The following is a 13,653-nucleotide window of genomic DNA, read 5'->3' on the forward strand; positions in this document are numbered from 1 at the left end:
GCAATTAATCGCAACATGAACATTTGATACCGGCATATCCCTAATATACACCCATTCACACTTCCTCATGCATACACCCGCACAACAACATTTTTCTGAATTGATCAGGTTCTAAAGTTTGACTTCCTGCCTTACTAAAAGGATTATGCAGGGTGGTACTTGATTCAATATAGCTTCTAACTGCATTAGATTCATCTTCCTCTCTGGAATCTGGGTCACACTTATGAGCCTTAAAGGGCCAGCAGAACCAGAAACCAACAGTTTTGCCTGCTTTCTGCACTGTCCTGTTTTGACAAGTTAATATAAAGTATAACCCTGTAAACAAAGGAGCTGCACTACCTTCTGTTTCTGAATCGTGTTTAAATGATTTAAACAGCCATTCAGATTTGTGTATTTGCTATGATGTTCATCACAGCACCAAATAATTAAATATTTAGACTTAATAGGCTATTCATTTTCAAACGTTTTTTACATTTTAATCTGGACTACAACATGCCCTAGATATTGTTTGAAAGTGTTTTGATTCTTTATTGTTCGGTCACACTTTACATTAGGGCTTCATTAGTTAACATTAGTTAATTCATTAATTAACATAAACTGCCAATGAAAAATTCTTCTGAACATTCATTAATCTTAGGTATTCCAATATTTAATAACAGGTTGTTAAAATCGAAAGTTGCAACTGTGTTATTTAATGAGCTAACATGAACTAAGATTTTTTAAACAAAGATTAATAACTTCTGTAGCAAATGTAGCTATTGTGAATGTTAATGCATTAACTAAGGTTAACTAATGAGGTCAAATTGTAAAGGGATACCTATTGGTCTTTATAGTTCTTTTGCACTTTAATCTGTGTAAAATTTTTTTACTTTATAAATTTTTCTGTATTGCTTTATTGCATTTAAATGTTCAGTTATTTTTGTTATAAGAACATGTTATAATGTATTATGACAGCACTTTTTTAAAACTAAATTTCAATATTGTGATAATACCGCATACCGTGATAAAAGCATTAGCAATTAATCACAACATGAACATTTGATACCGGCATATCCCTAATATACACCCATTCACACTTCCTCATGCATACACCCGCACAACAACATTTTTCTGAATTGATCAGGTTCTAAAGTTTGACTTCCTGCCTTACTAAAAGGATTATGCAGCGTGGTACTTGATTCAATATAGCTTCTAACTGCATTAGATTCATCTTCCTCTCTGGAATCTGGGTCACACTTATGAGCCTTAAAGGGCCAGCAGAACCAGAAACCAACAGTTTTGCCTGCTTTCTGCACTGTCCTGTTTTGAGAAGTTAATATAAAGTATATTGATAGGAATGAGTAATTCGAACAGTTAATTCTCTAAATTTCATTGCTGCAAATACTGCACGTTTTTCACTAAACTTAATTCACTAACTTCACCCATGATCATTGCTTTTTCATTGTACTGTACAATGGCTATGAGTTATCCATTTCGTGTAACACATAAAAGCATAAGGAGTGCTCAGTTTGATGTCTAGTGTGCTGTGCTATACTGCACGATACAGATGTATCTGTGGTTAATCTGTGATGCTGTGGGCAGGACTTGATTCACTAATGCTGTGATTTATTGTGAGTAAGTACTGTAGGGCTGAGTCAGATCCTGATAGGTGCATTTGGCAGATGTTTCTGCGACTGGAAAACAAGATAAATCTCTGTAGCTATGAGAGCCAAGAGTGAGATTCTACAAAAAGTATTTAGGGAGTATGAGTGTGCCACTTTTGATTACTTTTTACATGGTTCCCTGTTAAATAAGTAAAGTAATACAATAAAACAAACACATATCAATCCTGCATCCGCAAGTATTTTTCCCATTCATTAGGACAAGGGATTTTAAACTAATTCTGTAAGTAAAGAGCTACAAGATGCATGACAACATTCCAACATTTGATTTGTGGCAAATAAATAAATAAATAATTGGAAATCAGTAAAAAGACACTCATAACATCTTTTACGAGTAAATGAACTCATCTCATGAAGCATTGTGAATTACGTAACTGTTTCAAAAGCAATGATACAAAAAAGTATTGACTTACAGTAATTATGAAGCATAAAATAATTTGCAATATATAAAAATATTTGTCATTAAGGCTGCATTTATTTAATAAAAAATACAGTAATATTGTGAAATATTATTACAAATTAAAACAGCTGGTTTCTATTGTAATGTATTTTAAAATGTAATTTATTCCTTTGATGGTAAAGCTGAATTTTCAGCAGCTATTTACTCCAGTCTTCAGTGTCACAGTGCTCAAGAAGCGTTTATTATTATTATCTTATTATGATAAAAACAGTTGCTGCGGTCCCACTTTATATTAGGTGGCCTTAACTACTATGTACTTAAACAGGGAAAATAAGTACAATGTACGTATTGTGTTCATACTGTATTGCAAAACACTTTTGCTGCTATTGAGGTGGGATACGGGTAAGGTTAGGCACAGGTTTGGTGGGATGGGTAAGTTTAAGGGAGGGTTAAGATGTAAGGGATGGGTCAACAATGTAATTATAAAAGTACTTACAAAAATTAATTACAGATGTAATTACATGTAGGTATTTTTTTAAATATAAGTACAATGTAAAAGCATGTACATTATGTACACAATTGTATCAAATTATTAATTTAAAGGTAAGTACATACAGTAGTAGTTAAGGCCACCAAATATAAATTGGGTCCGTTGTGGAAAGTGTGATACTTTTTTCAGGAAGAACAGAATGTTCAAATTAAAAATCTTAATGACCCCAAACCTTTGAACGGTACTGTGTGCATCAAGGGAGTGAGAGGTCTCTGCTGAGTTCTTTCAATGAAGAAAATTATTTTTACCTCGGGGACCCTACTGTTCAACATGATCTATCACATTCATGAGATTTAACTTCCAGGCTAATTCTCAGCCATTTTCTTTAAACAAATTCTCTGTTGTCACATTTTGAGGTAGAATCAACCTGTTTACATTCTAAAAGATTTGACGATTTTGAACCATTTACAATAGGTATTTACCATTAGTCAGGCACATTTGGCTGTTTCCACCATACCTGCTCCGCAGTTCCATTTAGTTGACTGTCGTGAGGATTTGGCCGGGTTGATCTTTGCTCAGCGTGTGATTACAGTGAGAGCATTAGTTCTGGCCAATCTTTAATCTCCCTCCAGAGCTTATCCTGACTCTAGATGAACCCTGATCTCTCCCTAAGAGTGTCACTCACAACATTCACGTTACAAGGGATCTGGCTCCCCTCAGTCTCAGCGAGAATTTGTGGCCTGTAGAGTACAACGAAGAGCTGCAATTACTGTAGACCTTGAAAAGCTGAATAATTTGACAGAAATATTTCAGAGAGTCCAGCAATCCTTCCAATGATTTAATTGCTCTCATATGATTTTTCATTACTGGAGGAAATGGGGGTCAAGCAGAAGGTGAAGGATTGGCATTCATTTATCAGAAGCTGCAGAGAGAGTCTCTAATCGCTTTTTCAGTGCGAGGATGATTCAACACCCTCCAAGCGACAGTATAAACAATAATTTTTTGACTCCACTTGGCCAGTTTTTTAAAGACAATCAGCGAGTCTCTGAGTAAAATCATTAGCATTTTGCATGTTTTTGAACTGGTTTGAGGTGATATAAAGACCATCTTATCATAATAGGGAATAAAATCCTCAAGAACTTGACCTATTATTATATAAAAAAAACATTCATAAAAATTTAGTTTGTTTAAATCGTTCTCCAATGCTCAGAGGGGCATTGAATTAATATTCTAATAATGTTTGTTCCTTTTCACATTCTTGAAAAATAGATCAAAAGAACAGAACGACTCTGAAACTCGTTGACAAGGATATGAAACATTAATTCCATTTGCTGTGACAAAGGATTTATCTGGTACGTCCCCTGACTCTGAAAGCCTGCCAAAGACTCTGCTTCACTTTACTGTTCAGGCTTTTATTATCCGTATTTCTGCTTTGCCAGCTCGTGACATACCTACAGCTCTCAGGGCAAACTCCACAGCCAACTCACAAGCATTCTGCTCTGTGACCTGGTCAACGATGCCCAGCTTCAGAGCCTCCTGTGCAGAGATGTGGCGGCCTGCAATATCAAACAATAATGCTGCTGTAGGTAAAAGGGAAACTGAGCGATGTGGGGTGCTTTACTTGATTATTTTTCTGCGTAATATATTATGATAACGGGTGAGGAAAATCCCATCATAATCATAAAACAACTGAAATCTGATTGCTCATTTGTTAAAGGATTAGTTCGCTTAGAAATGAAAATAAATTACTCATGCTCACAGCGTTTCAATCTTGTATGCTGTTATTTTACCAGAAGAAAACAAACACGATTTTTAAATAAGAATGTTCATGCATGCCCACAAAAAAAAAAGAAAAAAAAAGGCAATAGTGAAAATTCTTTCTATTTGTGTTCCACTGAAAAAAAAATTCAGAACATATGTTTGGAATGACATAAGAGTGAGTAAATAATGACACAATTTTCATTTTTGGATGAACTATTGCTGTAAGCCCTAAGGCAAATCAATCAAAAACAATATACAATGCTGACACCTAGTGGGAAAAGTTTGATTTATTACTGAAAACACAATGTAGTTATTTATTGCTTTCATTTTTTTATCATAATGTATCTTATCGGATTAAATTTAGCACTTGCTAATTTGAAAAACTATTTAATTATTTATGAAATCTCTTTTGAATTAGCAGCAATGGCAGTTACAGGACATAAAAAAAAAGAATTAGGGTACTGGATCATTTTTGCTTAGCCAATCAGAAATTTCAGAAACACTCTCCGCATGGCATGACTGTTATGTTTTTTATGGACGGTTGCAGAGAGGGCATGTGGTTGAAGTTAGCAGAGGGGCTGAAATCTGTTGGGGTGAATTGTGGGTGTGCCAGTAGGCTAAGTGTAGGATTTACCAGTGGTGATCAGTTCTAGGGCAGCAGGAATGCCAATGAGCCTGGGAAGACGCTGTGTTCCCCCTGCAGCTGGCAGGATGCCCAAAGTCACCTCTGGAAGTCCAAGACGTGCCTGGAACACATAATACATTATACACTACATACTCAGTGCATAAACCACAAAACAACAACCTTTCCCTTCTCTGATAAACTTCAAATATTGATATCAAAGTTCAACCGATTAACTAGGGACATATCAGCAGTGTTGCACAATATTGAAGCTAGTTCAGTATGCATGTGCACAAGAATAAACAGCAGGACAAAATGGTTTACCTTAAAGTGCGTCCCTTCTCTGATAAACTTCAAATATTGATATCAAAGTTCAACCGATTAACTAGGGACATATCAGCACTAGACAGTGTTGCACAATATTGAAGCTAGTTCAGTATGCATGTGCACAAGAATAAACAGCAGGACAAAATGGTTTACCTTAAAGTGCACAATACGATAGTGACAGACTAGGGCTAATTCAAAGCCTCCACCTAGAGCCACCCCCTCTATGGCAGCAACCACAGGTTTCTCTCCAGCCTCTATGGCATCCAGCAAGGGTACCAACGGAGGTCCTCTTAAAGGTCCAGCAAACTCACGGATGTCTGCACCTGCAGAAGAACACATCCTCATATTATTAGATTGTCTTCTTGAGGCTTGAATACACAGTGAGGCGTATGTTTCTGCATGAGTTTGTTGGAACAACTTTAAAGTGTGGTTGTGTGTGATCCTGAGTTATATGCCCAGTTTTTCTCTGTAACTATGTACAATGTTGGCAAGTGTTTTAAAGTCTGTTCAGATTTTAAGTCATATTCAGCCCTTACATAACTCATGCATTTCATTGAAACACTTCATTATAATCTTCAACCTAATGGAGGATGTTTATCTTTAATATTCTAACCTCCACAAAACCTTCCATTCTCTCCGCAGATGACCACTGCCTTGACCTTTGGGTCATTCAGGGCATGCTCCATGCTCTTTGCAATGGCATGACGCACTGCAGAACTAAGGAGAAAGCAGATGTTCATATCACTATTGTTCATAAACTTAGATGGGTTCATAACAACGCACTTGAAAAGTGGACATTTGTCTATGTGGACAAGATGTGTATAAATCTTAGCATTTATAAAACGTTTAATACAAAGTAGTACATTAGGAAATATAATACTAGAAAATGCAAGATTGTATGCATTACTGTAGTTTGGTTTTTCTTTTTCTTTTTTTAAACAGAAGGATAATAATGCATTAAATAAATGCATTATGTTTTAGGAATCAGCAGGTTTTCACTCACCTTAAGGCATTGACTGGTGGGTTGGTAAGAGTGATCAGAGCAACTGATCGTTTAACAAGTTCATATCGTGCCATTTTGTTGACTTGAACGGTGTTGTTGTGAGTTGAAAGAAATGCGGGACTTTGGAACACCAGCAAACTCAGCGCGTCAGTGCACTCACACCCACTCCTTTATTATTTGAGCTTGCGTCTTTGAGTGAGGACGTCGCACGTCCTACGTGTCTTCCATGACAATTGACTTTCACTAAGAGTATAGAACATTGCAAAGTCACTCAAATAACATCTGGTCGCCGCAGGAGACAGCGCTTCCATTCCCGGAAGCGAATTTACTAATTCTACTATGGTCAAGGACGGACCCGTGAATATTAATGAAGTAACGCGAGGTTCACCCAGTAGTCTCTTTATCCGATTTGGTGAAAGACAAATGTCATTTACGATTTTTAGATTGTCAACATGTTAAAACGAGCACACTAAATATAATTTTGAGTGGAATTGTTCATTTCTGAGTTTTTTTTTAATCTTTTCATTTCATAAATGACTTTAAACAATACTGTAGTAGGCTCTTAGGGAATGGAATATTGTTTATAGTTAAATATACTATTTGACTTTTTCTGGTTCTGTTTTATTATACTCGGGCCAAATGTTGATAATTGTCTATTTAGTAAACTGGCAAATCAATCGAGGGTCTAGCTTATGAATATTAAACAGATCACGTGGCTAGGCACGTCAAGAATACTACCAATCAGCGGCTTTGTACGGCAGCATATATTAATTAATTTTTACGTCTCTTACGTAATAGGACATGCAGTATCTGCGTCCTCTAGTTACTTTGTCATGCGTTCGCTTGTTGGTCTGATCGCTGTCATATTGACGGCTACTTTTTACCTTTATTTACTGTCCACTTATCTCCCCCCTGGACCTCAGCTGCCTAAGCAAGAGCATGAAGGAGAGACGAGAAAATCTAATGATGAGGAGGACAACCCAAGTGAAATGGAGACTGCGGCCTCCAGGTGTGCTTCTCTTGCATGTGTGATAATGACCACCGTCTGTCTTTTGCTATATGCAGCTCTCACAGCTGATTTTTTCAGTCTTATAGGATGTGTAGCTTGCAAAGTGTGAAAAACGTAAGTATGAAGCATTTCCAAAATGGATGCTCTCTATCTTGTCCTTGTCTCCAGCTGTCATGTGTCCTTTGGCAGTGAAATTAGATCTGTTGTTGCTACCCCGTTTATTCTTGAACATCCCTACCTTCTATTCATGTTAGAGAAGCTCGGTCTTTTAAATTATTTAAATCTTAAGACGTTTCCCTGATCTCTGATGAGTTGGTTTAATATCAGCGTTGTAGGTTTAAACCTCGCAAAAGAGTGATTCTTGAACTATCACCATAGTGTCATTGAACCAGATGCATAATCGCGAGAGATACTGTCCCTGCAAGTTTACTAATGTCCACCCCATCATGTGACTTTATTTTGGTCCAGGTTGAAGTTCCCATCAGACCTGGATGAGCTGAAAGAGATGGCAGAGCTGTTGCAGTTTTATAAGACACAGCACACAGGATATGTGTTATTACTCTTCTGCAGTGCCTACCTCTACAAGCAGGCTTTTGCTATACCCGGTTCCTCTTTCTTAGTAAGTAGAGTATATAACGGATCCTCAAACCTGGCCCATGAGATCCACTTTCCTGCAGAGTTTAGCTCTAACCCTAATCAAACACACCTGAGCATGCTAATCAATGTCTTCAGGATCATTAGAAAATCACAGGTAGATGAGTTTGATCAGGGTTGGAGCTAAACTCTGCAGCGCATTGGACCTCCAGGGTAAGATTTGAGGAACCCTGGTATATAAGCATTACACTTAAATGCAGGCCAACTGCTTGAAACAGTGGTCAGACTATTTATTTCTTCTTGAAATTGTGACCTTTTCCTCATTTAGGTTCACAAATGTACATGCAAGGTTTCAACGCTTAGTTTTGAAAAGGCTGTACAAATTTGGATGACTATATGATCATGTTGACCCCCCAAATGGTTTCCATGTGATTCACCAAAAATCAAAACTTGTGAAACACTATTTGTTTTCCGTTGTTACGGAACTGAAAAGAAGTGTGAGAAATCTAACTTCCCCTTACAAGGGTTTGAGAACCAGACATGCCATAAAAGGAAGAGGCTGTTTACCAATACATCTCTTCCATCTATATTTGACCCTCTAACACACTAGCGCATTCTATTCAATTTCTATTCTATCTGCTTTCTTCTTGTTACAAAAAAAAAATCTTGACCCAGAAAATATTTTTCACAGCACTTAGCCGCCACGTTGTTGCTCTTTTGTTGGTTTGATTGCTTCTGTTGTCCTCATTTGTAAGTCGCTTTAGATAAAAGCGGAATGATTAAATGTAAATGTACAACATATACAAATAATGTTAGATACTATTTATACTGAGTTGTATTTATTTGCTCCTCAGTGTGCGAACAGTCACTAAAAATGTTTATATTTTATCAATGCAGGTAGATTTGTACAAAAAATACATGGGTCAAATTGACCCCTAATACAAAGGAAAGAACTGTTCATAATTTCTCATGTTTTTTTTTTAGTTTCTAACAAGCTGCACTAGAGGTTTTATGTATTTCGTAGTGTTGGCAAATGACATCAAAACCAATGGAGGTCAATTTGACAAATGGCATACGCATATTAGCAAGAGCATTATGTACAACATGCACCTTTATTTACTTTGATCTAACGACTTTTTTCCCCCCCACAGAACATCTTGGCTGGGGCCTTGTTTGGGACGTGGTATGGTCTTCTCCTCGCGTGTGTCCTCACCACAGTGGGCGCCACTCTCTGTTTCCTCCTGTCCCAGGCGTTCGGCAAACAGCACATTGTGAGACTCTTCCCTGACAAAGTGGCCATGCTGCAAAAGAAGGTACCACAAGTTAAAATGTCTGAAAGTACAACATACAAAGTATCATTGCTTGATTTTGTTCAAAACTTTCCTAATTTTTACTTTTTTCCCAGGTTGAGGAAAACAGAAGTAGCTTGTTCTTTTTCCTGCTGTTCCTGAGATTCTTTCCCATGAGTCCAAACTGGTTCTTAAACATGACCTCGCCAATCCTGAATATTCCTGTCACTCTTTTCTTCATGGCTGTCTTCATTGGTAAACACAGTTAAATGACAGTAGATGATATTTCAGAACATTTCCCTTAATATTTGTAGAACTGATTTAAAACATCTGTATTTTCTTTCAGGCCTGATGCCGTACAACTTCATCTGCGTCCAGACGGGATCAATGCTGTCTCATATCTCCTCTCTGGATGACTTGTTCTCCTGGAGTGTGGTGTTGAAACTACTGTTTATTGCCTGTGTTGCTCTGCTGCCTGGAGCTCTGATCCGTAAATACAGCACTCAACATCTCCATCTGGATTGCCTTGAAACAAATGGACTCAGTCACGACAAGAAGAACAGATAAGGGACAGTGTGGAGTCTGTCATTCAGTCCACCTTGGCTGCTTTGTGGGTGGCTACTATTTGTGTTTAAAGTGACTTTTTTAAGAGCTCTTAAAAAAAATTGTGGCCTCACATTTTTTAAAAATGGAAATGTAATTTTTTACATATTCTTTACTTGGAAGACTGCTATGGCTTTACTGGCATGGGTTGTGATGCAAGTAAGAAAAAGGGACTTTTTTGGAAGATCCATATTTATAATGTTGGTTAAAAAAGATGTGGAATCGTGCAGCAAAGTATAGACATTTGAGGTATTTAATACCATTCTTCTGTATTTACAGACTGTAATAACATGGATATTGTGGATTTTGGTTGTGGGTTACTGTCTTTGAAGTCTCACATCAGCCTTAAAAGTGACCTACCTCACTGAAGTGAAATATTTAATATTTTACTTTCTTGGAGTACTTGTAAATATTAAAATGGAACATCAAGCTGTAAATATTCACTGTGGGTTTTTGTTTCTTTATGGGGACGGAGGCAGTATGTGAAGTCCTGCCTGGTCACTCAATGGCCATCCAACTTAATGTTGAAATGGTGAATTAAAGCCAATCCTTTTCTATGTATCAGTGGCATTAGCAATGCTGGGAGCAGAATGCAGTATTTTTATTCACCGAACAGGCGAACACCCACATCATGTGAGTAAAGCTGTTTACGATGTGATCAATCATCTGACAATAAACTCGTTCCATTAGCTTCTTTCAGAACATTTGATCACATCTGCATGCTCTTCATTTCAAGTCGGTGTTCATATGCACAGTTGATGAATGTTATGAATGCGGGTTTTTTTAATTAAAGGAAAAAATGCCATCACATTATGATTATTGCAATTGTCTGACCAGGGAACAATGTCCTGCGTTTAGCAGGGAATTTAGCTCTAAAATCTCTCCCTATACCTTTGCTAGGGCTGCACAGTTTTAGTTAAGAATCTAATTGTAATTGTTCTGATCATTTTGACTTAAAACATTGTGTTCGTTTGTAGGGCTGCACAATTTTGATAATATATCAGTATGGATAGAAAAATATAATAACAGTAGTAGTAATAATTACTTAAAAATATAAAAATTCCCAAAAAATACTAAAAATAAATTAAGCAATACTGCTTATTACTAAAAAAAAATTCATTGTAAAATAAAGTATTTAAGATTTTTTTTTTTAATTTTAGATTATAACTAAAAAAAACAATACTAATATTTATGGTGATAATATAAATATTATTGCAATTTAGGTTTTGATTAATTGTGCAGCTCTCTATAGTGCATTATTTGAGGGCACAGGCTTTTGTAGTGGTGTCCGAAAACAGTGGACATTGAGTGCACTTATTCAATCCCATAATGCACCTCCATAACGAGTGTACTACTGATGTACACACAACAGCCAGCTGCTAAAGAATATCTTAACACATTAACAACAAGATGAACTTCAGACATGAGAATTTTATAAAGAATTTTTATTGCTCAAATCCATGTTGATCAGCAGTACAGTTCACCTACATTTCAAAACAACATGGTTGTTAGCAAAAAAAAAAAAAAGTTCAGCTCTCAGTCCCCCAAACCCCCCACAACCCAGCTGAGGGGACACGGCAGGCAGTGCAGCGAGCCCAGTCTCTGTTTCACATCGCTCGAAATGAACTAATGTGAGAAGCTAGAGAGCTGCGTAGGAATGGATCTGCCGTGGTAAAGGCGCAAAGTAGTTTTCACAGCCTATGATTTGCATTGAATTCTCATGCATCGCTCTGATTTCCTGCTCTCATCCCGAGTTAAACACGACTAGAACGGTGCCATCATACTGTGAGCAACTATAGCTGTGCCTGTGGTCTATTCTAATATCAAAACATAAACATAGAACAGCACCTACCTTAAGTCTCCACTCACCCTAAAAGCTTTAGGGCCCAAAGACCACGATGAGATTTCATGCCAACACCACAAACAACAGCTATCCTAAACTGACCTGATTCGTTCGACTTCTATTAGTTATGACTTTTGGCCTAATGTTAATGCAAAGACCTCAATTGTTCCTAGCGTTACATTACAGGATATCATAATGGATAGCGAGACAGCTTAATTACCAGACTACAGAGACAATATAACAGTGTGATGTTAGTTAATGCACGTATTGACTAATGCTTCCGTAAAGTTAAATACTGATGCACGACTGATGCACACCTGACGAAGCCTCGAAATACAAACTCTTAAGAAAAGTTAAGAACCACTGTAGAACATTAGATTGGTGTCTATCTATCGACAGCGTGGCGCGTTACAGTTACAATAACAGTTAAAAGTGATCGGAGTTATCATACTGCTACACAACCTGAACTCCATCAATGAGCAAACACCTGAGATTAAGCAGAAAGTCTATCATTCAGGGGAAATGACGGCCTCGTCTAGCTACAAGCCTTCACAGAGTCAAGAACCATAAGAATCGTATTCAGCTTCTTGAGTGAAAAATTGTGAGAAATCCACAAACTGACATAATCTAGCAGAAGCCTCTAACCTTTACTAATAGAAACACCATCAGCACCTGATGTCTGTGCTACTCTTTGCGGATAAGTGTGGACGAGTTGCTTTAGTAGGTAAAAAACGATTTACAGGTCTACAGTAACACGCCCCTATCGAAAACGGTCAAAGGTTAGAACTAAAACTATGGAGTGGGACAGCTTGCAGTTCAGTCCACAGACAAATTGTGTGAATTACTGTATGAAAGCAAACCAGCCATCCCAAGTGCACACACCTGGACCTAACACAGTGACCTTCTACCGTCTTCCATCTTGATTTGACATAGGCCTTGTTGCTTCAGCTGTAACACGCAAGGACTGCAACCGGCAACAGATCCACTGCAGATCTGAGGCGACAAAATACCTGCATTTGTGATTTTTGTGTAATTACGATAAAAAACTTTTACCAAACAGTTACTCTGTGAATTACAATAAGAAAAAAAGCTTCTTTTTTTTTTCTTCAATTTTTTATTTTATATCAACCTGGCTTTGTTTTGTGAAAGGCCTTGATTAAAAAAAACCTTAATTAAAAAATTTGGTCTGACTGTAATTCCTGAATTTGGATGCATTTTTATAAAATGTAAAGAGAAAGCTGGCTTACGCTTCAGACAGCGCAGTTGCTCCTGGAGAATGCTTCGAATTAAGCTTAAGCTCATTTTGCTTGATATTCAGTCTTTTTGAACCATTTGTCACTGATCTAGACATCAGCACACATTATCCACATTCAGAACCCCTTTCTGGCAGGTAAGTACCCCTCAGTTACACATTCTATAATAAATCACAAGGTTGTGATCGGTAAAAGAATGAAGTAAATTCCCATACAGTTCTGAAAGCTTTTAGATCCATTCTTCTTTGTCAGATGGACCTGGAGACTTCAGACTAGATCTTTATCTTGATCTTTTTTATTATTATAAAAAAGAAAACGTTCAAAACTTTCAGTTTACAAGTCATACAAAATGTGGGGAGAAAAAAAGGGAACTTAAAGATTGGACTGAGGTACCCTGACGCCTGAGGTAGATCACAATACTGACATGCGCACTGATCACATTCTGATCAAAGTGTTGCGGTGATTCATTACTGTTCTTACTGTTAGTTTACTACCAATAGTCATAGTCTACTTCCAAGAAAATAAACACTTCCCTTCAGAATAACATGGCAGTGTTCCACCAAAAAAGACTTGTTTTTCTGTTTGTTTCTTATTAATAGCTCTCGTCACAAAATAGGAAAAAAAAAATAGATTCATAAATATTTCTCTCTCTTTATATATATATCTATATACACACACGCATACACACAAATGGAAGCTGTGCGTATTGGCATAAACTTTGCGTCTGGAAGATGAGGCTTAGCTCTCATTGGGCGAGGGAGCTGTCTGTGATGACATAGACCAGTGACGTTTAAGGCC

General features: G+C 37.2%; 2 protein-coding genes across 2 annotated transcripts in view; one reads left to right on the forward strand and one right to left on the reverse strand.

Annotated features, from left to right (window-relative positions):
* The window catches only part of ehhadh (enoyl-CoA, hydratase/3-hydroxyacyl CoA dehydrogenase), a 9,731-nt gene extending 2,992 nt beyond the window's left edge, over positions 1-6,739 (reverse strand). The window contains exons 1-5 of the mRNA XM_016287258.1: positions 6,265-6,739; positions 5,875-5,978; positions 5,415-5,584; positions 4,947-5,058; positions 4,003-4,107 (exon numbers count right to left, since the gene is read on the reverse strand). Coding sequence (XP_016142744.1) covers positions 4,003-4,107; positions 4,947-5,058; positions 5,415-5,584; positions 5,875-5,978; positions 6,265-6,338 — 565 coding nt within the window. The 5' untranslated portion in view covers positions 6,339-6,739. The remainder of the gene's footprint in view (positions 1-4,002; positions 4,108-4,946; positions 5,059-5,414; positions 5,585-5,874; positions 5,979-6,264) is intronic.
* Positions 6,740-7,033: 294 nt separating this feature from the next.
* Positions 7,034-10,594, forward strand: tmem41aa (transmembrane protein 41aa). Its single transcript, XM_016287259.1, has 5 exons — positions 7,034-7,273; positions 7,742-7,892; positions 9,019-9,180; positions 9,273-9,411; positions 9,503-10,594. The coding sequence occupies exons 1-5, from the start codon at positions 7,098-7,100 to the stop codon at positions 9,721-9,723; spliced, it is 849 nt and encodes a 282-aa protein (XP_016142745.1). The 5' UTR covers positions 7,034-7,097; the 3' UTR covers positions 9,724-10,594.
* Positions 10,595-13,653: the final 3,059 nt, after the last annotated feature.

Source organism: Sinocyclocheilus grahami, unplaced genomic scaffold, assembly GCF_001515645.1.
Source record: "Sinocyclocheilus grahami isolate Dianchi unplaced genomic scaffold, SAMN03320097.WGS_v1.1 scaffold220.1, whole genome shotgun sequence".
NCBI lineage: Eukaryota > Metazoa > Chordata > Actinopteri > Cypriniformes > Cyprinidae > Sinocyclocheilus > Sinocyclocheilus grahami.

Bases quoted from the DNA above. Each gene is read 5' to 3' on its own strand.
- tmem41aa (XM_016287259.1), top strand. From the start codon at position 7,098: ATGCGTTCGCTTGTTGGTCTGATCGCTGTCATATTGACGGCTACTTTT. The intron at 7,274-7,741 runs GTGTGCTTCTCT...ATTTTGGTCCAG, and splicing joins ATGGAGACTGCGGCCTCCAG to GTTGAAGTTCCCATCAGACC. The intron at 9,181-9,272 runs GTACCACAAGTT...CTTTTTTCCCAG, and splicing joins TGGCCATGCTGCAAAAGAAG to GTTGAGGAAAACAGAAGTAG.